Source organism: Chionomys nivalis, chromosome 3, assembly GCF_950005125.1.
Source record: "Chionomys nivalis chromosome 3, mChiNiv1.1, whole genome shotgun sequence".
Lineage (NCBI taxonomy): Eukaryota > Metazoa > Chordata > Mammalia > Rodentia > Cricetidae > Chionomys > Chionomys nivalis.
This window is the reverse complement of record NC_080088.1, coordinates 121,135,951-121,161,026: the sequence shown is the minus strand read 5'-3', so window position 1 is coordinate 121,161,026 and position 25,076 is coordinate 121,135,951. Positions and strand designations below refer to the sequence as shown.

Below are 25,076 nucleotides of genomic sequence, written 5' to 3'. Positions count from 1 at the left end.
TGCTTTCTGTGAGGTCTGTCTCTTTGTCTCTCTGCCTCTCTGTCTCCATCTCCTTCCCCTCCCTCTTATTTCCTGATAAACTACAAAAATCCCAGCCTCTAAGGCCCAAGACTACTACTGTCCTGGAATGGGAACCCGAGAAGCTGCCCACCGGGGAACGAGCATCCTACCAAGAACGTCCAGTTTCTAGCTAGAGCTTTGCGTTGTTTAAACTTTCAGGACCAAGCAGCGTGTGTGGCTGCAGGAACAGGAAGGAGTCTGAGTGCCAATGACATCCTCTGGGGTCAATGTGTGTCCAGTATCTTCTCCGGTGCATCTGGAATGAGACTTTGGGCCATCTCTGCAGGAAGAATGGGTGCCAGCTGTGCTGGGCAAGCTCATTGCCACAGAGGTGACCGTGCACGGCTGGTGTCTGAGACGGAGAAGAGGGGTTGGGTGTTTCTAGGTGTAGGAGGAGAAAGGAATTCATCTCTCATTTCCGTATGCACCAAGTCCTGAGCTCCTTGTAGTTGGAGCCTGCAGGACTCTTGGATCTTGGCCACCTCTTCCCCCTTTCTGAGCCTCTCTCTCTCCCAGCCCTGGCAACTGGCATAACTACATTCCTACTATCTCAGGGAGTGAGAATTTCCCTTATAATTGATCTCTATTTTCACGTTGAATTTTTCCCTAGGTGACTGGCCTGAGTCTTGCAGTGAATGAACACAGGGAAATGGGGAGTTCTGTGGAGAAGTAGAATGTGGTTCAGGGGCAGGGCTGAGGTGACAGGGTGGGGTGGGGATCACGGGGGTGGGGCTGTGCGTGGTTCAGGGGCAGGGCTGAGGTGACGCGGTGGGGTGGGGATCACGGGGGTGGGGCTGTGCGTGTCCCAGCTGCTCTCACTTCAGGGACTATGCACATGCTGGAGAATGAGTGGACTCCCGGATTGACCATTTGCTTTTCTCTTGAAACTTCTCCAGTAATTCTGCTATGTGCTAAAAGTCTAAGAACTAAAAGTTGCGCGTTCCTAATCTGGAAGCCTGTGACTTTTCAGGGATAGAGTGATTTTCTCTAAAGTAAAGTTCCACACTTTCCCCATGGGAGAAGTTTCTGATAAGGTAGATGGGCTGAACATAGTGGCCAGTAGCTCTTCAGGAAAGTATCAGATGTGGGGTGTGCATGAGACAGACAAATTCCGAGATCAGACCCGGCTAGCATCCCTACGGTCCAGGATGCAGGTTTACACATTCCAAAGTCTGAAAAAATTCCTAACCTGAATGCTCTCTGCTCTCAGCATTTAGCTAAGGCCACTCACCTGAACATTCTAGATGTGGACAATGTCTGTGTGTGCCACAAGTCACAGCCATTTTCACCCAAGTACCATTTGAGCAACCTCTAGGGAATTGGTGGGTAACTTCGAGTCAAGAGCAAAGGCTGTGAAGTCCAAAGCTGGGGAGATGCTCAGTGGGTAGAGAGCCTACCACGCAAGCGCTGTGCGGCAGCACACGCCTGCAATCCCAGGACTGAAAAGGCAGGTACAGAGGATTTGTGGAGCTCACTGACCCTCTGTCCCAGCAGAATCTGTGAGGTCCAGGTTCAGTGAAAAATACTGCCTCTGGGATGGTGATGAGGGTGTTGATGATGATGAGGGTGTTGATGATGATGAGGGTGTTGATGGTGATGGTGATGAGGGTGTTGATGGTGATGGTGATGAGGGTGGTGATGGTGATGGTGATGAGGGTGGTGATGGTGATGAGGGTGTTGGTGGTGATGGTGGTGAGGGTGTTGATGGTGATGAGGGTGGTGATGGTGGTGATGGTGGTGATGGTGATAAGGGTGGCGATGGTGATGAGGGGTGTTGGTGGTGATGAGGGTGTTGGTGGTGATGAGGGTGATGATGGTGATGAGGGTGTTGATAGTGATGGTGGTGATGATGATGAGGGTGTTGATGGTGATGGTGGTGAGGGTGATGAGGGTGTTGGTGGTGATGGTGTTGGTGGTGATGGTGATGAGGGTGTTGATGGTGATGGTGATGAGGGTGTTGATGGTGATGATGGTGATGGTGATGAGGGTGTTGATGGTGATGGTGGTGATGATGATGAGGGTGTTGATGGTGATGAGGGTGTTGATGGTGATGGTGATGAGGGTGTTGATGGTGATGATGATGTGGACATAGACTGAGGAGGATACCCTGACTCTGACCTCCAGTTTCTACATACATGTGAACCCTCTCACACACACATATGCACATATAAATACACACCTGCAAACACAATTTTTAAACATTGTGAAGTCGTAATTTTCCTCTTAACCCAAAGACTGAGGTGAGGAGGAACCAGGATTGGCAGGAGCGGGGGACACCAACAGGGAAAATGTTCATGGTGCCAGTCCACGTAGGTACACACATGCCCCACTGCTAGTTTCTGCCATGGGCTCCCAAACCACGGAGACTCTTCTGTTCTTGGAGAAGGCAGCTGAGGAGCCAGGAACATGCTCCCGGGAGAGCCTCCAGGAACACACAGCCAGAAGAGCCTCCAGGAACACACACCTGGAAGTGCCTCTTTCACAAGTTCATATGCAAACCACGCGGCCAACATAGAGCTTCTGTGACCTCAGGGAGGGTTATGTGTGGCTTTGCTGAAGGTGTCTGTAAACTTCACAGATGTTTTTGAAAAGGCTTATTTTTATTGTTTTGGAATGATGTATGGGTACCCACAGAGTCCAAAAGAGGGTGTCGAGTCCCCTGCAGGTAGACTTACAGGCAGTTGTGAGCTACCACGTGGGTCCTGGGAACCCAATGCACATCTTCTGCAGGAGCAGCAAACACTCTCCACCCTGCACCAACTCTCCAGCCTCCCGAAGTGCTCATCTGGCTTATTTTAGGAAACTCGAGTCTTGCTTTCTACACCTTCACCCAGGACTTAAGCTGAGAAGTGTGGCCATAGGCTTGCAACTTGTCCCTCCACCCGCGACTCCCACGAGCCAGTTAAGATGCCCTAACTGCCTCTACCAGCAGCCCAGCTAATCCTCGAGGTAATTTAGAGGCATCATTCTGTTTGCTGATATTTGTAATTACACTCATCGGTGATTAAGAGGCATCTGGATAGTAAAATGCTAACTGTCTGCTGGTCGTTAGATCAGAAGATAATCCTCCATTTCAACCACCGGGCTGCCGGCCTCAAATCCATCCTTGAACAGACTTTGTCTTCAGTTTTAGCAGCCTTGTATTCAGAAGTGGGGAGAGCACTGTCCAAGAGGCTTCCTGAGAGCCTGGCCTATCTGTCTGCATCTGTGATGTAGCCCAGGCTGTCCCTGAATTCTTCATCCTCCCATCTCAGGACTAGGAACAGTCAGGCTCTGCCAAGCCTGGCCAAGATTTTGCTTAGATGCATCACAACTCTAGGGCGTAGAGCAAACCATCGGACTGCTTAGACGTGGCTGCATCTGCGGTCTCACTTTGTTCTGCTAGCACTGTGACTTTAAGCACCACAGATTCAAGGACTTGGTTCCCAAGGGAACTTCGCTAAACTAGACAGGAAGTCTGTTCCACGCATTGACTGCAAGGCCCCAGAGAGACTTGAAAGTCCTGGGAGACCTGTTGCCTCTGTAGCAGCCATGCAGCTCCACAATGAGACAATAGCACATACGCATGCACAGAGTCACACACAAACACACACCACACAGAGACAGAGGCAGTCAGACACACCACTGTTGTGGAGACACACACAGAAAGACAGAAACACACAGACATAGACACACACAGAAACAGAATACAGACACACACAGAGAGACAGAAATGCACAAATACACCACATACAGACACACACAGAGACATACATACATGTCGCAGAGACAGACATAGAAACAGAGACTTAGACACACACACAGAGGCAGAAATGCAGACACACCACATACAGACATACACAGAGACATACATGTCACAGAGACACACACAATCACACAATCAACTCATAGGCACAGAGAGACAGAAACACACAGATACACCACACTGAGACACATAGAGACATACACCACACAGACACACATACCATATGTATACACACAAAGACAGACAAACATGTACATATCACACACAAGACAGACATAGACATGCCACACAGAGATATACACACCACATACATTCACACACACCATCTGTACACACAGAGAGATAGATAGAAACATTCATGTGTATATATCACACACAGAGATCCATAGACACATACACACACTCTGCACACAGGAACAGGACTGGCGTGCCCCACTGAAACTCACACAGGACATGGAAGCGAGATGCGAATGGGCTTTTCTGTGTTTCATTTCCTCCCGTTATTTTCAGCGTGAGCGTTCCTGGCTTCACGGACAGGCAGTGTCTGGACTAGGCTTTCCGGCCAGTTTTCTGATCCCTGCCTAGAATATGGTGCATATTTTTTGTCTAGAAACTCACTAGCCTGGCTGAGTGCCAATAGCTTCATTAGGAATTTCATTCCTCGCTCAGCACGCACACTCTAGCTAATGTATCTTAGCTTGCCACTGGCAAGCCACAGGCAGGATCTGTTTATTAAATGCCTAGAATATTTATTTGTGTGTGTGCACAGGCCAGAGGACAACTTGCAGGATTCTATTCTCTCCGTAGGACCCGGCATCAGGCTTGGCAGCCAGCATCTTTACCCACTGAACCATCTTGCCAGCCCCCAGAGACAGTAGTTGACGGCACAGAGTGACAACAAGAAGCACGGGAAGCGCATGAGGATGGCTGCGGCAGTAACAACCACAGTGCAGGCGTATGCAAGCTAGTGCCCGCCAGCGCCTGAGAGCTAGCTTCCTCCCCGCTCCCCATCAATAGTGTTGTTGGTATTGTTACTGAGACAAAGTCTCACCCTCTGGCCCAGGCTGGCCTTGAACTCATAGTCCTCGTGCCTCAGCCTTCTGAGACCTTACAGGTGTGAGCCACCGTGTATGACCCCCCACTGATTTCTTCTGCATCACTGAGAGCCTGTGGCCTGCAGTGTCAGCACAGGAAGCATGTTAGAAGCCCTTTGCACCTGAATGTGTGTGCACGCATGTTTGCTCGGTCCCCAGTCAGATGCCCTGACAGGGTTAAGGGTTACTCTTTTTGGCAAGGGTCATGATTACCCTGATGAGATCTTGTGTATGTGTGTGCGTGTGTGTGTGTTTTAAAGTCTTTAAGAATTTTCCAGCCTCTCCTATAGGCAGGTCTCTGGCTTTGGATACAATTTTTGCTTTGTTAGCCAATGTTTGGAACTGCAGACAGAAAAGGCATATGCACCTAGCTCTTCATTGGGCTGGCGTGCTATCTCTTGCCTTGAGAACAAACTCTGGCTACCGCTGTTATTAAGGATGGTTTGCGGTCTCCCTGCCCAGGAGGGGCATTCTATGCAGGGTACAAGAAGTGAGTGCCAAGCTGTCTCACCCTCTAACTAACCTAGCTCAGAGCGGGCTGTCTGGCCTCAACCCAGACATTTTGAGTGCTCACAGGGAACCTGACAGGCAATTGTGTTATGGAAGTTGACACGCTGAATGGCCGCTTTTCTCATATTCTTCACCTGTCTCTTTGTGTTAAAGGGGGAGCTGGCAAAGAAGCAGGGAGGGAGTGGACGAGGCAGGGAGGGGGGAGGCAGGTGGGTGAAGTGTCGGGCGGGTTCCATGTGCACTCTGATGTAGGCGGCAGGCAGGAAAGGGCTGCGTGGAACAAAACCCTATTGTTTGCTGTCATCTTGAAATGAGTGTCAAAGTAGGCGGGGGTGCTTTGACCGTTAACCGCACAATTTAGCCGGCCTGTTGTGTCCTGCGGGCCCCACCTCCTTGGAGTCTCTCAGATTAGAAAAGAAGGCTCTAGCCGTTCTAAATGGGCCATCTCTCGTCCTTTGTGCCCAGACTGCCCAGTGTGAAATCGACAGTGACGTTAAATGTTTTCTAATGAATCATTACTGAAAGGAAATGGAGGGCTATCTGTGTAATGGATTGTAGCGCATTAAAATGTTTTATTTTACACACAAAAATGTTGTCCTTCACAAGCACCATGATTGTCGCAGAAAGGCCTTTGTGCTGGGACCGTTTCAATGGATTATCGGCCAGCGTTTCCATCCCAGATGGGAATCAAAGGGCGCCTTTGGCTAACTAATGTTTTTCAAGATGGCAGCCATGAAACACATTTAGTATTTAAAGCTGTGGTTGTAAAGGAATGCTTGAACTCAGGCGATTTTCTCACTTACTTCCCCCCCTTCGGGTTTGGGAAAGAGAAGCAACTCCCCGACCTCTGTCCATTCCATAGGGGACACGCAGCCGCTTCTCAGCCACCAGCCCCAGACCCCAGGCCTGGGGGCTCCCGCCTTCCCTTCACTACATTTGGTCTGTGGTCCCCCCTTCCTTTCTTTCTGTTTATTTGATGTCTTTCTAGGACAGAGTCTGGTGCTCGTGTCTGAGTGGTGGAAGCTTCTGGAGCTTCCTGAGTTGGCGCAATGTGAACATCAGTTTCAGGGCTGTTTTGTCGCTAATTCGACAACTGACGTGCAGGGTCTAGCCTGCCCTCCTCCCTCTCCCTCTTCCTCAACTCCACTAATGCTGGGGAGCGGTGGATTGGCTGCCGCAGCTTCCTGGTGCTCCAGGCTGACATCATGCCATGTGTACCTGTGCTTGACATTCTTTGAGGACGCGTGAACCGGAACCCTCAGCCTTGCAAAAACTTTCGTAAGTGGGGCATTTTTATTTCTAGGAACTTCAGTTCACAAACCCCAAATGTCTTCCACCTTGCTTCCCCTCTCTCTGAAGGAAGAAAGCACACTGAAATCGTATACAGAGAATGGCTCTCTCGTCTGTGCAGTAAGGCCATGGACAGACATGTCATGGGTCTTGGTTGTGAAATGGAGCCTGAATGCCTTGCTCTGTGAAGGTTTGGAGGAGACAACCTCAGGACTGTGTAGAAAACTTAAACAAAAAAACCTTTTTGAAGGCAGGAAGGAAGCACGCTGACGTGCTAGCTCGCCCCAGGAGTGTAATTCTCCAGAGGAAATGAGGGTTCCCACTCTCTTGGCCTCTGAGTACAATTACACATAGAGAACATGAAAGATGGCAGTCCAGAGACGATGATCTCATCGTCTTCCCTCTGAGCATTAGAACTGGGTTGTGATGGCTTTTTCAGCCCCTTTATTGTGGGTGTCACCTGCATACGGGAAGTATGTAAGAAATGTGGAACCTGCTGGACTATTATAAACCATATGCTGTCTAAGCATCTGGGTCTAGATAGGATGTGGAGCCTCTCACTGCAGGAGGCCGGAGTTTGATCCCCAGGATCACAAATGACGGTGATTCTGTCTTCCATTTGTTGTTGGGTTAGGGGAGGAAAAAGGACCAACTAGTCCACAGGCATCCCAAGGTTCAAATTACCAGACTAAAGAAAAAGCTCACATCCATAAAGGATACCAGCACTTCCTCTCCACACTCTAAGTATATGCTCAGTTTTTCTTCTGTTTGTTTATTTTTGAGGTAGGAGCGCAGCACTAGCCCAGGCTGGCCTTGAACTCGTGGCTTCCCCTCCCTCCTCCTCCCACGAGCTGAGCTTACTTGCAGATGTCATCAGACACATCCAAGACTGTGGTCTTAAATGGAGCACACATTTCCATGACTGGGTGCTGGAGAGAGGACTCAGTGGCTCAGAGCACTTGGTGCTCTTGCAAAGGACCTGAGTTCAGTTCCCAGCACCCACATCAGGCGGCTCACCACGGCCTGTCACCCCAACTCCGGGGGATCTGATGCCTTCTTCTAGCCCCCAAAGGCACTTTCACACACATAGCATTCAATCACACAAATGTACACACACAAAATTTAAATTTAATTTTAAAAAAACAAACGGTATGTCAGTGTGCTCTAACATTTCTTCAGAGTGAAGATGAGTGGACTTATCTTCAACTTTATTTTTCTTCTGTTTTTTCAGACAGGGTTTCTCTGTGGCTTTGGAGCCTGTCCTGGAACTAGCTCTTGTAGACCAGGTTGGCCTCGAACTCACAGATATTCGCCTGCCTCTGCCTCCCAAGTGCTGGGATTAAAGGCGTGCACCACCACCGTCCGACTAAAATCTGATTTTAATAAGATGCCTCTGAGGTCAGTTATCAAATAATAAATGCTGTGTGGTTGAGATCAGCTCTGTCCTCCAACATTCTCTCTTTTTCCCGAGTCTTCCTCCATCTCTCTCCCCCTTCTACCCACCCTCCCACCTGGCTCTCATTATGTAGCTCAGGCTGGCCTCAGACTCCTTCATCCTGCTGTCTGGGTCTCCAGAGGGCTAGAGTTTTAGGTGGGTGCCATCATATCGACTCTAGCTAAAGGACCTCTTTTGTTGTTCTAGGGTTTTCTGATGTTGAAGCCCTAGTCCTGTTGGATCCCCTATTCTTCTACTGAGCTCAGCTTGTCCAGTGAGTGCACTGAGGAATTCGCTGTCATTCCTTGGTGGGGTTGGTGTCGTTTCTGTCCTTCCTTCCTTCCTTCCTTCCTTCCTTCCTTCCTTCCTTCCTTCCTTCCTTCCTTCCTTCCTTCCTCCCTCTCTTCCTCCTTCCCTCCGTCCCTTCTTTTCCTCCTTACTTCCTCCCTCCCTTTCTTCCTTCTTTCTTTCCTTCCTATTTTTTGAGACAGAATTTCTCTACCTAGCCCTGGCTGTCTTGGAACTCACTCTGTAGCCCAGGCTGGCCTCCAACTCAGAGCTCCTTCTGCCTCTGCCTCCCGAGTGCTAGGGTTAAAGCCATGCTCTACCTGGGAAGTCGTCTCTTGGAACTGTCGCATGTCACCATGGTATCCCTGCTTGCTTCTTCTACACTGGCCACAACTGGAGTGGCTCCCTGGTCACAGGCCCTCCTGAATTGTTTCCCTCAGAAGTGGGTAAGATTCCCATTTCCCCCACCAGGCTCAACCTTCCAGCAGGTAAGGCTTTCTCGGGCTCATCCGGATCAGTCTGTCCTTTTTAGCAGGGCTGGATTATTGTCCATTGGTGTGCTGTCTACGTGCTGAATTTTCCAACCAGGATGGCAGGAGTCAGTTGTGTGAAGCTCTGATGGTCTATCAAGATCTGGGGCCCTATTAGACCTGTTTAAAAACAATAGCTTTCTGGAAGCTGAGGCGGCGGCTCCACAGTTAAGAGCACTCATTCTTGTGGAGGACATTGGCTTGGTTCTCAGCGTCCACGCTGTGGCTCACAGACACCTGTAACTTCTATTCCAGAGGATCCAATGCCCTCTTCTGATCTCTGTATCCACCCAGACAAACATATAGAAAATAAAGTAAAATAAATGAATAACATTTTAAATCTACATTTGAAAACAATAGCTTTAAAAATAAGACAATGAATAGTTTTACAAAGACCTCGTTCACTCACACGTATGCAATTCATGTTTCCTTCCCATACTGTGGCTTTAGTCCCCTGGGTCACGCGAACCTCACCACGACATGACCAGGTTGTCACCGCTCCTGGGAGCCTGCCAAAGAATGGACCCGTGGGGTCACAGGGTGACCTGGAGCAGCTGGCAGACTGGTGGAGGGTCTTAGCTGTCTCAGCGGGCATTTGTCATTGCTGCCATCTCTCCTTGTGTTTTCAATGTGTGTCTTCATCTCTTACAGGCTCCCTAGTGGAGTCATTGTCCATGCATTTGGGGCGACTGTGTGCACTATGAACTGGAAGGTAGATCTAGTGCAGGGTAGCTCAGCAGATAAAAATTCATAGTGTGCAAGCCGACACCCCGAGTTCAATCCCAGGAACCCAGCGTGGAAGGAGAGACTTCACTCCAGAGAAGCTGTCTGTTGACCTCCACATGCCGTGACATGTTCTCCCTCACCGCTGGTGGTGATAGTGGTGGTGATGAAGGCAGACCTGTCCTTAAATGTGCATTTAGTGGACTCTCCAGCCATCGAGATCAATTGTCTCCAGGGAAATTAAAACACAGAACTGCGTTCTCCTGATGAGGTATGTCTGGAGAACTGAGAACTCATTAAAATCCACAGTGTGGGTCCTGGAGAGATGGCTCAGCGTTAAGAGCACTGCCAGCTCTTGCAGAGACCTGGTTTCAATTCTTAGCACCCACATGACAACTCACAGCCAACCGTGACTTCAGTTCCAGTGGATTCAATGCCTTCTTCTGATCTCTGTGGGGACCAGGCACACACATGGTACCCGGGCATGCATACAGACAAATTACTCGTACATATAAAATAGCAATTTTTAAATCTCACAAAATCCAAACTGTTCCTGCACAGTGGTGCATGTATGGGATCCTAAGCCTTCAGGAGGCTGAGGCAGGGGGGCTACAAGTGTAGGATCACCTTTAGTTATACTTTGAGACCCTGTCTCAAAAAAAAAAAAGCTTCAGGGGGGTTTATAAAAATAGGATGTGAAGGTAAAAAGAGGCATAGGGGAGTTGGAGCAGTATGATCATGATACATCGTGTTTGTGTGTGAGGTCAAAGAATTAACTTTAAATGTCCCTTGAGAAACCCAAGTGTTCAGTAATTGCATTGGTACTATTTGCACACGACTGTTGTGTATTTAGCATGAGACAAAGCCAATGAAAATCTGAAACATCTTGATTATTTCTCCTCCTCCTCTTCCTTCCTTCCTTCTTTTCTTCTTATTTTCTGTATGATGAGCATTTTGCCTTCATGTATGTCTATGCTTCACGTGTGGGCCTGGAAGTCAGAAGAGGGCATCATGCCCCACAGAACTGAGCTTAAGGGTGATTGTGGACCATGATGTGGGTGCTGGGAACTGGGCCTGGGTCCTCTATAAGAACAGAGAGTACTCTTTACCACCGAGCCATCTCTAACAGCCCCATCTTGGCTCCTTGGCAAGCAGAGAAGCGGCTGAAGGAAAATAAGCCGCCTCCAAGGGTTCCAGGATGCACTTAGCAGATTCCCAAGAGTAAAAATGGTGCCACCCAGGCCGGGCGGTGGTGGCGCACGCCTTTAATCCCAGCACTTGGGAGGCAGAGGCAGGCGGATCTCTGTGAGTTCGAGACCAGCCTGGTCTACAAGAGCTAGTTCCAGGACAGGAACCAAAGCCACAGAGAAACCCTGTCTCGAAAAACCAAAAAAATAAAAAACCATAAAAAAAATGGTGCCACCCTGAGCATCAGTGAGGAAAGTGATATTAGTGAAGCACATACATCAAATGCCCATAAACCTGTAATAAGCTCATTGCCGACTCCAGATTGCCATGATATGGGCTCACTGTGCAGGTGCCTGGCTACCTTCCTTTTACTGCACTGTGTGGATACTGATAAGGGACGGTTTTCTTCCCTGGAAGTGTCCAGCTAGGGCTGGAGGGATGGCTTCACTGTTGAGTGCACTTGCTGATCTTCTAGAGGACATGAGTTCAGTTCCCAGTACCCATCCAGTCTTGTTTGGGTCCTGATTTCAGTCAATAAGACAGGGAAGGTAGATTTGGTTTTTCTGGGTCCAGTTTTTCTGGGCTAGTGTAGGGAGACACCTGCTGGTCATTGTTTTAAAAGCTTTTTTGCTCTAGAAAAGTTTTAAAAGGGTATGTAAAGCAAATAGGATAGCGTACTGCCCCAGCCCGTCTAGCCACTATATTTTCGTATGGACCTCCACCTCTCTCTATCCAACTCCATCATTTTTGTGGTTCTGTCTGGTAAGAGTTGATCAAGCACACCCAGGCTGAACGCCACACACGCTAGCGATGTGTCTGCGGCTAGCTGACTCACAGCTCTATCAAGTCAGAAAGTTTCCATCACTGCGCAAATGTCCTTCCCCCAGCAGCCCCCACCGGGCGACAATTGTTCCGAGTGTCCACTGTAGATTAGCTCTGCTCGCCCCAGACAGTCACACAAATGCCATCTCATGGTGCATGCCCTTTTGCATCTGGATTCTTTCACAATGTCCGGGAGGGTCTTCCACGCTCTCTCGAACCCTTTACTTTGCTTTTATTGCTACGTTCAGTCTTCAGTGCAGATGGGCCACATCCATTCTCCGGTTGATGGGTCTTTGGACTGTGTCCAGTTCCAGGCCATTCTGAATGAAGCCGTGCATGGGCTGAACTTGGTGTTCCAGTCTTTTGTGGGCCTGGGTTTACATCGCTCTTGTGTAAATACTTAGGGGGAAGTGCTGATCAAAGGCTACAGCTGTGGCTGACTTCATCAGAAACTGCCAGACTCCCTTCCCTGCCAGCAACGGACATGGAGCTCAGTCACATTTGGTGGTGTCAGTCACCTGATCTCTTCTAGTGAAATCTCCATATTTTTTTTATTCCATTTCCCTGATAACCAATTGTCTTGAGCACTGTGTTCAGTGATCATTTATCTATTTTCCTTTGTAATAAGGTCCAGTTAAATCTTTTGACCAATTTTTAATGTTTTTTCTTATTACTGAATTCTCTCTCTCTCTCTCTCTCTCTCTCTCTCTCTCTCTCTCGTGTGTGTGTGTGTGTGTGTGTGTGTGTGTGAACCAAGGAGCAGCTTGTAGGGTTTGCTTCTACCACGTGGAGCCCAGGGATCAAACTCAGATCATCAGGCTTGGCAACAGGTTTGAACTGGAAAGGCCTTTCCTCAGTGTGCATATCCCTTTAAATAATGCATCTGACTTAATTATACGCATGCCCAAATGTGCATATGAAGTCAATAGGGGATTCTCCCTGATGTTCACTCAGAGGACACAGTTTGCCTCACTGCACGTGCACCCAAGCCACTGCAGGAGGGATCGGTGTCTCCTGCTCTCACCTCAGACACAACTGCAGTGAGATGAATGGAATCCACCACTGTATGGCTGTTGGGAGAGATGCATCCCATTGTTCAGGGTGTGTGCCCGCAGTCCGGTGTTTGGGGTGCAGGTCGGAGTTCCTAGTTTGCTAAGAGGTGGTTGGTGCATTATTCAGAGATAGGTGTGTGTGCACAGTGTGTGCAGATCAGGGCCCCAGGCTGTCAAATGCATCATTAGAAGGCAGAGTGTTTGTAGCCCGAACCAAGCAGAGTTCTGGGTTGCCATTCTGTTCCGTATGCTTGCTGCCTCACCTTGAGGCAGGGTTTCTTGATGATCCAGAAGCCAGCCATTTCAGCTGTGCTGACTTGCTAGTGAGCTCCCAGGCACCTGCCTGTCTCTGCCCTTGATTGCTGGGGTTATGGGCACAGGCAGCTGTGCCTGAGTTTTTAGCTGGGTGGCCTTGTGACCACGCAGGCTCTGAAGTGAAGAAGCTGGTTCCTGGGTGCAGAGGCTTTGGAGCTGTAGTTTTGGTTTTCCTTCCTTCTGAGAAGCTTCATCGCTGGAGTCTAACCTCCATCTTTCTCTCCAATGTTATCTCTCTGCATCTTGTCTGAGAACACTCTCTAACGTTCTCTGGTTGGAAAATACTCTTACTTGTTTTTAATAGTTTTATTAATAAATTTTACACTTATATGTAGATCTAAGAGCACCTCAATTTACAGACTACATGTTTGGCAGCACACTACATCTCTGTGTGCACACATAGTAAGACTGCAAGTTTAGCCACACACTACGTCGCTGTGTGTGGACATAGTAGGACTGCAAGTTTGGCCACACACTACATTGCTGTGTGTGCACATAGTAGGACTGCAAGTTTGGCCACACACTACATTGCTGTGTGTGCACATAGTAGGACTGCAAGTTTGGCCACACACTACATTGCTGTGTGTGCACATACATAGTAGGACCACATGTTTGGCAGGACACCATATCTCTGTGTGTACATACAGTAGGACCGCATGTTTGGCTACACACTACATCTCTGTGTGTGCACATGGTATAAGGGGAGGGCTAAGCTGAAGAGCTGGACTTGTGGGAAGCTAATAATTACTGCTCCATCTCTTGAAATGATTTTTTACTTCTTCCATGAAGTGGTTTTGGTACAAAAACAAAACAAAACAAAAATAAAACCCCACCAAACTTTTTAAAAATTAATTTAAATTGTGCTCCTGTGCCCCTGTGTGTGAGGTGCCTGTGGAGGTCAAGAGGCGGTAGTGAGCCGCATGCCATGGATGCTGGGAACTGAATTCAGTCGTTCTGTAAGAGCAGTGGGCACTGCTAACTGTTGAGCTGTGTCCAGCCTTTGGACAGTGACCACCACTTCAGGGTAACCGTGTGAGTCCTCTACCTTTGTTTTTCTTCATAAAATTCTTTTTGGTGTTTGAGGACCTTGGCCTGTCTCTTCCAGTTGTGCCTTTACTACCTCCCAGATCCAGGTTTGCCCTCCCACCCGCTCTGCTCCCCCATGAAGTTAATACATGTTAACCTTGTTACCACTAGGGGGTGATGGAGGCACACTGCAGTGCCCAGGAGCATCTCTTCCTTGTTCCTTGTTGATTGAGTCCTGGGTTGTCTTTGATTTCTGACCATATGGTGGTACCCGAGTAAGATGTGCTCTGACTGTGACATAATTACTTGTGGAGCATGGTGTCACATCTTTTGATACATAGTTCACATGCCGAGCCTGGAGCCTGCGGGGGTACCCAGGCCCAGTGCACCTAGCCCCCACACTCTGTGTCTGGGTCCTCCAGAGGTGATTCAGCTGCCTTCCCTGTGATGCTTTGGGTCGCTTTGCCTGTGTCATCCCAGTGAAGTTCCTTTTAGTGATGTCTGAAGCCCAGCACTGGGGAGAGACACTCCAAGTTTGTCCCTGACAAGTGTGCCCTCTGATGATGGTGACTCATCTTGGTTGTCAGCTTGACACCTGAGAAGAGGGAACCTCAGCTGAGGGTCTGCCTCCATTGGGTTGGCTGTAGGACTAATCTGCTGAGCAGTTTTTGATTTATGTTAACTGGGGCAGGGGGACCAGCCCACGGTAGACAGTGCCATTCATTGGCATGTGGGTCTGTCTGGGCTGCTTCCGGACCTGAGCAAGCTAGTGAGGAGTGTTCCTCCTTGTCTCTGCTTCAGTTCCAGCCTCTAGGTTCCTGCCTTGACTTCCCTCAGTGATTATAGCCTGTAAACCAAGTCAAACCTTTCGTCCCCCAACTTACTTTTGGTCTCAGCAACAGAAAGCAGATTAAGAAACTGACCCATCTCTCTTCTGGGGATTCCAAGGTGAATTCAGACAGTTAACTCTCGTCAAGAACAGAGCCAGGAAGCAAGGGCTAGGTCGGGCTGTGTTCGTTTCAATTTTTATTTTGTGTGTGTATGTCCATGTGTGAGTGTGGGGGGGTGGGTATGCACATGTGTGTGCATGCATGTGAAAGCCAGGAAACAACCCGTGTTCTTCTGCAGGAGTCATACACTCTGGACTGTCTGTTTATCAGGATAAACTCTCCTGACAGTTGTCCATTAGCAATCTCTGAAACGGAATTTCTCACGGCCTGGTATGCAAGGGTCAGGCTGTCAGATCTGCCTATCACTGTGTCCCACGTGCGGGACTTGATGTATGTGCCGTCATGCCCGGCTTTTCCACATGAGTCCTGGGCCTCACGCAGGTCTTCATGGTTGCACGGAGACATCTCAGCTCCTAGGCTGCTCTCAAGCCTGGCTCTGCCTTTTAGCAGACCTTGGCTGGGCTTTGTAACATCTCCCAGTTTCCTCACCAACCTCAGCAGAATAACAAACTCAGAATTAATACGAGATGAGACACTGCAAGCCAAGTCTTTAGAATGGTATCACACACAATAGGTGCTGGGTTTCTGCCAGATGCCACTGCTGTTTACACACACACACACACACACACACACACACACACACACACCGTGTGCTTCTTAATGGTGACTATGTTCTGAGAATTAGTCAATTTTAGTCAGAATTAGTCAGTTTTGTTACAATAAAAGCTTTATAGACTGGTCCATGGTAACCCACTGCAGGTCTGGTCTACATGGCATAGCCTATGAGCCCCATATGCATGCACATATGTGCACACACATTGGCTCCACACCCACATACGGTGTTACCTTACCGAATGCTGTGGTCAGTTTCGACACAACGGTGAGTATTTGTGAATCCAAGCATCCCTAAGCATGGAAAAGCATGCTAAAGACACGGTGGAAACATGTGCTTGGAATATGTTAGCGCTACCATCACCTCAGCCCGTTACTGTTCCAGGGTTTGGCATCTGCTTCGTTGCAGACACTAGACTCGCGGTAGACGGTTCTAGATAAGTGACCTGCAGAGGAATGTTCTGTTCCCACAGAAAGAAGAAGTGAGGAAGCGACACATCCGTCTGCACATGGAAGGGACGCTCACCGCCAGGGACAAGGTCGGAGTGCAGGACTTTGTGCTACTGGACGCCTACACCAGCGAATCCGCCTTCCTGGAGAATCTTCGCAAGCGGTTCAGAGAGAACCTTATCTATGTACCGTAACCATTCCCATTCCTCCCTGGATGACCTTGAATGACCTCACCACAAAGGGCACGTAGGGGATGCTCTCCACCCAGCCGGGTAGAGACAGGAGTAACTTAAACCACCCTACGCCACAAGAGCTACTCCCTCAGTCCACCTAACTTGAGAATCTAGGAGCAGTCTAGGGTTTCAGGCAGCCACTGCTCTGCTCTGCCTTTCTTCCTGATGCAGTTTCTCTTGGCTTAACAACAGGATAGCAGCCAGTCCCCGAGTGGGCGTCTGGGCATTAGCTTCACAGACATCTCCCTGAGCACTGGTTGAACATGCAGGGCGAGCTTGCTTCCCTGCGCTCCAAAGCCCCGCGTTAGCCTCCCATTGCCAGCGCTTCTCCAGACTTCAGCTGTTGACTCTGCTCAGATTCACACTGTGTTCATGTTTGTGATCTAACCCCTACCAAAGACCCCTTGGAAGGCAGTCACAAACAAGCAAGGCACTTAATGTCTTAATGCAGAAAAAAAAAATATTTGGGTCCCTTTGAAAGTAAGTGGGGCGCTTTCAGATTCTGAGTTTGCTGTCTCACAGCACAGAGGGGCAGATGTCTACATTAAACACTCAAATCATTGCTGACAAGGTTTTTAATCACTCGGACAAAAATCAACTGTGGGGCTGGAGAGAGAAGAGCATTCTGATAAAAAATTCTCCGCTACTTTAATCAATGTAACCAGAGCCTTGAGGGTGGGAAGTTGTGCCTGGTCTTAGGGTCAGTCCTGATGACCCTGTTACCTCATGTCATTTACACTCTGCTTATACAGAAAGTTTGTTTCCATTTTATAATTAAGGGTGATGATTCTGAAGGTCAGGATAAAACATACAATTTAAGAAATATTTTTTTCTAGTAACCTTGGTTTCAACACACTGAATTATAACATATAATACAGTATATACTACATATATATAGTATATACACACACCATATAGTATAATACACATAAATATATAGTATATACACACACTTTATAGTATGTATACACATGCACACTCACTATAAGAGAAATATTTTTGTTTATGTTGAGATCCTGTCCCCTCCTCAATGGAACCTTCCAGAAGCCCTGTAGCTAATTTGCCTTCCCACGCATTGCCTTCTGCACACCTCTGAACATGACACTATTATACGTACACAGAATTCCTCATGTGTGGTGTGGTCCCTTCCTTCAGACATACATCGGGACCCTGCTTGTGTCCGTGAATCCGTACCAGGAGCTGGGGATCTACACTGCGAGCCAGATGGAGCTTTATCAAGGGGTTAACTTCTTTGAACTACCACCACACGTGTAAGCAGCTGCTCCAGGGTCGTGGCCTAAACCCACATGCCTTTTTCCCCCCCCACTGTATATTTTTCCCTCTCTCTTCCTTCTTCATATCTGTCTGTCCATCCGTCCGTCCATCAGTCCATCCTCCGCCTCCGTGAAGGATGCTCCTTAGGTCCTCAGAAATGTGAGTGGCTAGGGAGTCATCTTCTCTAGGATGTGGCACTGTGGCGCCACCTGCTGGTGTCTTGGAGTCACTGCAGCTAAGGACCCCTTTTCTTGCCTGGTTGGCACACTGGGCTTTACTCAGTCTCCTGCTTCCCTCTGCTGCTAACTTCTAGGCTAGTTCTCCCCTTAGGTGTCTTGGAGGCGAAGCCTCCTCTTAAAACAGCTACAGATTTCCCCTCAGCACCACCAGTGGTTCCACCACTGAGCCCTGAGCTTGCCAGCTCTCAGGAGAGCTTAGGTCTCGCTTCTGATCTCAGGAATAAAATGCTCGTGGTAGACTCACCTCACGGGCTGACAGTATTGGAGTTTTTAATCTTTGCTTTCCCCTGCACTTCAGGTGTTGAGGAAAGAGAAAACAGTATTTTATCGTATTTATAATGCTATTTAATACTTAGACAAGATGTTTCTACCTACGGTTAGTAGAATGTCTCACAGGGGTGTGATTTAGGCTTATTCTCAAAAGAAATGTAAATAGATTTTTTTTAAAAAAAGGAAATTCGGTGGAGCTCGATGTGCATTTGATGGTAGACAGTGTGTTTGATTCACAATCTCTAGAATCAGATCGATTAGGCTGTCTCAGTCCCTTACTGTTGCTGGGATGAGCTATCACGGCAAAGGCAACTCAGGGAACAAAGGGTCAATTCTGCCTCACCGGTGAAGGCTAAGGAGGCAGGAGTGGGAATCAGCTGGTCAAGCACATCCGCAATCGCAATCGGGAAGCAGAGATACTGTATCCTCACTACTGTTCAGTCTTCCGTCCCTAGTTACACAGTCCAAGATCCCAGGCACGGCATCAGTGGCGGGCAGTCTCCTCAGACCAGCCCACATCCCAAGTGATCCTAGGTTCTGCCATGTTTGCATTTACCACCAACGGGTAGATTCCGACAAGGTGCCCCTTGCCTTTGACTCTGTCACAGAAGTTTGTCATCAGTGTTCTCTGTGGCAGGCCACTCAGACGATCCCGGCAGAGGGGTTTTTCTGAGGTGCTACAGTCTCTCTGGGGCCTCCCAGAGAGGGGCATCTGGTCTTTCTGCCCAGTCGCATTAGCGCCAGGGCAAGTGAGCAGCATTAAGAAGCAGTGTGCTTCCGCCCACTCTTCCCCTAGCTATGCCATCGCCGACAATGCCTACCGCATGATGTGCTCAGAGCTAAACAACCACTTCATCCTCATCTCTGGAGAGAGCGGGGCTGGGAAGACAGAGGCCTCCAAGAAGATCCTCCAGTACTTCGCAGTGACCTGCCCGATGACGCAGTCACTCCAAATAGCCCGAGACAGACTGCTGCTGTCCATCCCAATTCTGGAGGTGAGTGGCCTTAAGGACCCCTGTGGGAACTTCCAGGAGGCCCCAAGGAAAAGAAGCCCTTTTCCTATGCGCCCAGTAAAAATAGGCAAGTGAGTGCTGAGAAAGAGGGGTTTGACAGGTGCTGTCACAGAGAAGGACATGACCTTGAAGTGAGGCGCGCAGGTTCGGATACAATCCCCAGCAGCCTCAGCAAAGCCCTCTGGCCCAGAGCCAGTCTTCCCAGCTGAGGAAATTGTCTGCTCAGGATGCTGGAGTCTCCTGAGGCCTTGGGCCAGGGGCATGAATGACAATGGCACACGAGATTAGTATCTCCCGCTAACTGAAATCATCTGGATTGTCACTGCTACCATGACAATGCACCAACCTGCGCCCTGCGTGCCTGCCCTGTCTGTAGGAGATGCTCAGCTATCCCGGTTTGCAGCTGGCCCTTGGGTGTGGGGCGGGTGTAGCGGTAGCTGCCAGTCGCGCACACTGAAGCCACACACTGTCCTGGGTGATTTCTAATAGCTCTCCTCTGAGATTCTAGGGGGACCCCCACCCCCCCGCTTTTCCTGTGTCCAAATACAGCGTTAGAGTTGGCTCCTCTGTGGCTAGGGACCATTTTTAGAAGATAAGTGCGGTTTCCCTCTTTAGCCCCTCCCACCGCCCTCCATTTTCACGACGAGCATGTTGTTTGGGGGCGGGGACTTGCCAGGCTTGGTGAGCCGGAGCGACACGGTGTGACGTTTGTATTCAAAGGCTTTCGGAAATGCCAAAACACTCCGGAACGACAACTCCAGCAGGTTTGGAAAATACATGGACATACAGTTTGACTTTCAGGTATGTCGTGGTCCCGTGCAGGCTCTTGGGGTCCCTTTACCTAGGTAACTTTTGGGAAAGAGGCATCATTGACCCAAGCGGTGGGAAAATCCAGGATCTGGATCATTTTTAAAAGTCTGCGTGTGGGTGTGTGTATAGGCATGCGTGCTGCAGGTGCGTTCCTGAGCACATGACACCCATATGGAGGTCAGAGGACTTTTCAGTCCTCACCTTCTGCCTTGTTCGAGACAAGGTCTCCTGTTCCACCGCTCCGCAGGTCAGGCTAGCTAGCCTGTGAGCTTCCTGGGGAACTCTGCTTCCCATCTTACTGTGAGAGCGCTGGGACTGTGGACATGCGCGGAGGATCCCAGGCAGCTTTATCTGCACCATCTCCCCAGGTCCCACCTCATCTTCCACCCCACCCCCTTCTATGTCTTCATGGCCAGTGCTGGGTGTGGGCAGACACACGGATGTCTAGGAAGCCACACACACAGCTGCTGGAGTTCATAGGTGAACCTATTAGAAGATGATAGATTGCATCAGAGTACAGCCAACTGTTGTGGCACATAATCCCAGCACACAGGGGGGCTGAGGCAGGTGGGTAGCCATGGATTTGAGGTCAGCCTGGGCTACAGTGTGATACGGGCGGTGTTCCACTTGCAGAGGTTTCCCACGGATGCATAAACATGTCCACAACAGTCCTGCTCACAGCATCAGACTAGGTACAGCATCCAGCACAGACAGGGCTCCTTGTCCACCCACAGAATGGCTACGGCGGGGTGTGTTTACACAGTGAGGTGACACAGATATACCACAGCTTGACGTCACACAGGTGGGCCCTGGCGATGGACAGGTTGCCATTTTTCACAGAGCTTGAAAACAACCCATTGTGTAGGTGCGTGACCTTTCTCAGACAGGGCAGGGTAGGGAATACCTTCCACTCTGTGAGCCGGACAGCCTGGATCCAAATACCACCTGTTGTAGTATGAAGGCAGTCATGAGCAGCATGTGAAGGAATGAAGGAATGAATGAATGAGGCGGTGCTACATACGGAATTTAACACATCTGTTGCATGTCAGTACATATGTTCTTACAGACACATATATATTCCAAGTGGCAGGCTGGGGTGTGGCGGGTATCTGGGGTTGTAGAGCAGCAGCTAACTCTGGCTGGCTCAGGGCCTCCCAGAAGCTGGTCTATGAGCTGCTTGTGGCATGTTTATAGACCCTGAAAGACATTTCCTGGTTCTGCGTGGATTCAGGCTTCTTTTGTAATCAAATTTAACACATACACTGGAAATGTCAGCTCAGTGCATTTTGCATATATGTCTGTCCATGGGGCCGGGGGTTACCACTCAAAGCAACATGTAGAAATTCCCAGCAGCCAGAAGTAGCCCCAACAAGAGTTGCCATTCCAAGGGTTGCCATGGTACTAGTCCCTCAATCACAGTTGTGTGGAGCTGATTCTCACAACAGGGTCACATAGGTCAAATAGGTTTCTCAAATGTATCATGTTGACTGAGGAAAGCCAGGCATAAAACATATAATGCAGAGTAGAATGCCCCACACTGTAGCCCCTAGAACTTACTACAAAGCCCAGGCTTGCCTCAACTCTATGGCTACCCCCTGCCTCAGTCCCTTGAGGACTGAGGTTATATGCCACAACACTTGGCTATACACGGGATTGCATGGCAACAGTCTCACTGCATAGAACCCTGTCATTGCTGTGATCCGCCATTTTCTAATGGGTTCACGCGTGAACTCCAGCAGCCACGTATGTGGGTTCCTAGACACCCATGTCCCCACCCGCACCCAGCACTGTCAGATGTGATTCTTGTCCATCAAGAACTAGAACTGTGGTGATAAACTCAAAATCAGTAAGGGAGTGAGGTGGGGCCAGGGGGTTGGCTCAGAGGGTAAAGTCACCAAGCCTGGCAGCCTGAGTTCAGTCCCAGGGCCCTCGTGGTAGGAGGGAAGAACTAACCCCTGAAAGTGAGGGTCCTCTGACCTCCGCACCCAAACTGAGGTGCATGTGTCCTCGCCCCCTCACCACACACACAAATATAGAAAAGTGATGACATATGTAATTTTAAAAAATCTGTTTGTGTATATAAGCACGTGGTATGTGTGTGCGGGTGCCCAGAAGCTGGAGTTACAGGAGGTTGTGAGCTGTTTGGCAGAGTGCTGGGATTTGAACTCCTTTCTGGAAGAGCAGGACATGTGCTGTCTCTCCAGCCATGCTTTAGAAAAAAAATCCTTTTCAAAATCACCACCAGAGTCAGTAGAGATGAGGTCATCTTTCCAATGAATGAGGAACTGGAGAGAGGGCTCAGAGGTTGAGAGCACTGGCTGCTCTTCCAGAGGTCCTGAGTTCAATTTCCCGCAACCACATGGTAGTTCACAAGCATACATAAATAAAAATAAAACAAACTCATTCAATCCAATGACACCAAGTGTTAATGGTGATTTTAGAAGACCTTTACCTCACACCATACACAAAAATTAAATTGTGTGAGTTAGCAAGACAGTTTGGTGTGCGCAAGCACTTGCTCCACAAAGGTGATGGCCAAGGTTTGGTCCCCAGAACCCACATGGTGGAAGGATGGAACATCGAAATCCTGAAAGTCATTCTCTGACGTCCACATAGGTGCTGTGGGACATGTGCATGCCTGCTTGCACACACCTACACATACTAATACATACACATTTTAAGTTATTTTAAAATTAGCACGAGAGACTATAGTCCAAAACATTAAATGGTAAGACAGGCTGAGAAAGTACCTTCCTGACCTTGGAATGGGCAAAAAATAGCCTAGAAACATCAATCATCGACCCTGAGAGACTGTTCAATTAATTCAAATCTGTGGGAGATGAGGCAGGAAGAGCGCGAGCTCAGGGCTAGCCTGGACTACACAGTAAAGCTGAAGTCAGTCTGCTACTGAGACTCCCCCCAAAACCACCCTAAGCTAGACCTCTGCGGTTGGTCAGGCCCACAGCAGGGAGGGGGGCTTGTCAGAGCTATCCCCCTGCATTTTTTTGTTTCACAGGGCATCCCCGTAGGTGGGCATATCATCAGTTACTTGATCGAAAAATCCCGCGTTGTCTACCAAAACCACGGGGAGCGGAATTTCCACATCTTCTACCAGCTGCTAGCGGGTGGTGAAGTGGAGCGCCTCACCTCCCTGGGGCTTGAGCAAGACCCCCAGCTCTACAAGTACCTCTCACAGGTTGGAAGGAGCAGAGCCCCACTTTGGTGGCCCTCGGGAGGAGGGAGCTGGGTGTTTGCTGTTCTGGTTGGACCTTCCTGCATGATACAAGCAAGCTAGCACATCTTCTCTGCTGACGGGCAGCCTTCTCACCTTGGTAAAGCAACCCAATGTCTAATTCCCGGTAAAAATTAGATTCGGTTGAACAATCTCAGAAACAGAGGGAACACCACCAGGGGCAGGACACTGGCCTGTGCGAGGCCCTGGGTTTGAAACCCAGCACCAACTAAAATGAACAAACATGTTGGAGCCAACCCTCAGATATGTAGATGTGGTCCTTCCAGAGTGGGATGGGGATGCCAGAGCTGGTATAGGAATGCAGCTCAGTGGTCCAGCACCGGCTGGGGATGCACAGGGTCCTGGTTTTCAGTGTCACGCAACACTCCCCTTAGGTTTGTCACACAGTCAAGGTAGAGTTGCTGGTGCAGGTCTGACAGGTATTGCTGTCCCTCTCTGCCCCATCCACCAATCTGGAAAGAACTCTCCCCAGCTCCCCGCCTTCCACTGTGAGGTGGAAAGAGCTCAGCCGTCCCTGTGAGTGGGCCTGGGAGTTAGCGCTGTCAGAGGGACATTCAAAGATTAACTCCGAAGCATTCATTTCTCTGCAGCCTGTGCCAGGATTCTACAGTACCCAGGCTGTGTGAAGCATTTGGTCCCATTAGCACCTTTCTTTGCCCAGAGCTGCCCCCACCCCACTTTCCATCTCACTGGGCCTGGCCATTCGCACTGAGGTGGCCAGGTAGAATGCAGGGGAGAGAGAGCAAAGGTTACAGGAAAGTGAGGACCAGCGTGGCACAGAACCCTTGGGAGGAAAGCAGGAATGATTTTAAAGAGCCAAGTCGAATGGAGAGGAGTGAAGAATCTCCTCAGACAATCCTATATCTGAGAAGCCCAGAGCTGGCTTTCAAAGCCAGGCTGAGGTGGGTTTGCTTTACGTTTCTTTTTAAGGACCTGTTCTTCCAGTGTAAGCACGTGTCTGTCATCTTTGATGCCTGATCTGGGACTGAAACAGAGTGAAGTGACAGAAACCTCAGTCACTTCTCCAAACATCTCGTGTTCCCTTTGAGAACCACATCTCTCTCTTGGAGACACACAGACACAGACAGAGACACAGACAGAGACAGACACACAGACACAGACAGACACAGATACGACACAGACAGACACACAGACTCAGACAGACACACAGACTCAGAGACACAGACACACAGACACAGACAGACACAGATACGACACAGACAGACACACAGACACAGACAGACACACAGACGCAGAGACATCGACACACAGACACAGACAGAAACACGGACACACAGACAGAGACATGGACACGGACACAGACAGAGACACAAAAACAGACACACAGACAGAGACACAGACACAGAGACAACACAGAGACACAGACACACAGACAGACACAGAGACGACACAGACACACAGACGCCGAGAGAGACACAGAAACACAAGCAGACACAGAGACAGAGACATGGACACAGACACAGAGACACAAACACAGACACACAGACAGAGACACAGACACACAGACAGACACAGAGACGACAAAGACACAGACACACAGAGACAAAGACACAGACACACAGACACATAGACAGAGACACCGACACACAGACAGACACACAGACAGACACAGACACACAGACGCAGACAGAGACACAGACACACAGACAGACACACAGACAGAGACAGAGACACAGACACAAACATAGACACACGGACAGAGACACAGACACACAGACAGACACAGAGACGACACTGACACACAGACAGACACAGAGATGACACAGACAGAGACACAGACACGGACAGAGACAGAGACACAGACACACAGACAGAGACACCGAGACACAGGCAGACACACAGACACAGACAGACACAGAGACGCAGACACAC

General features: G+C 49.3%; 1 protein-coding gene across 4 annotated transcripts in view; it reads left to right on the top strand.

Moving 5' to 3' along the window:
* Positions 1-19,785: 19,785 nt before the first annotated feature.
* Positions 19,786-25,076, top strand: part of Myo1h (myosin IH) — a 41,631-nt gene continuing 36,340 nt past the window's right edge. For 3 of the 4 annotated variants that reach the window (XM_057765609.1, XM_057765608.1, XM_057765610.1), the window contains exons 1-2: positions 19,786-19,921; positions 22,947-23,126. In XM_057765609.1, coding sequence (XP_057621592.1) covers positions 19,898-19,921; positions 22,947-23,126 — 204 coding nt within the window. In that variant the 5' untranslated portion in view covers positions 19,786-19,897. The remainder of the gene's footprint in view (positions 19,922-22,946; positions 23,127-25,076) is intronic. The other variant, XM_057765611.1, reaches the window with a different exon arrangement.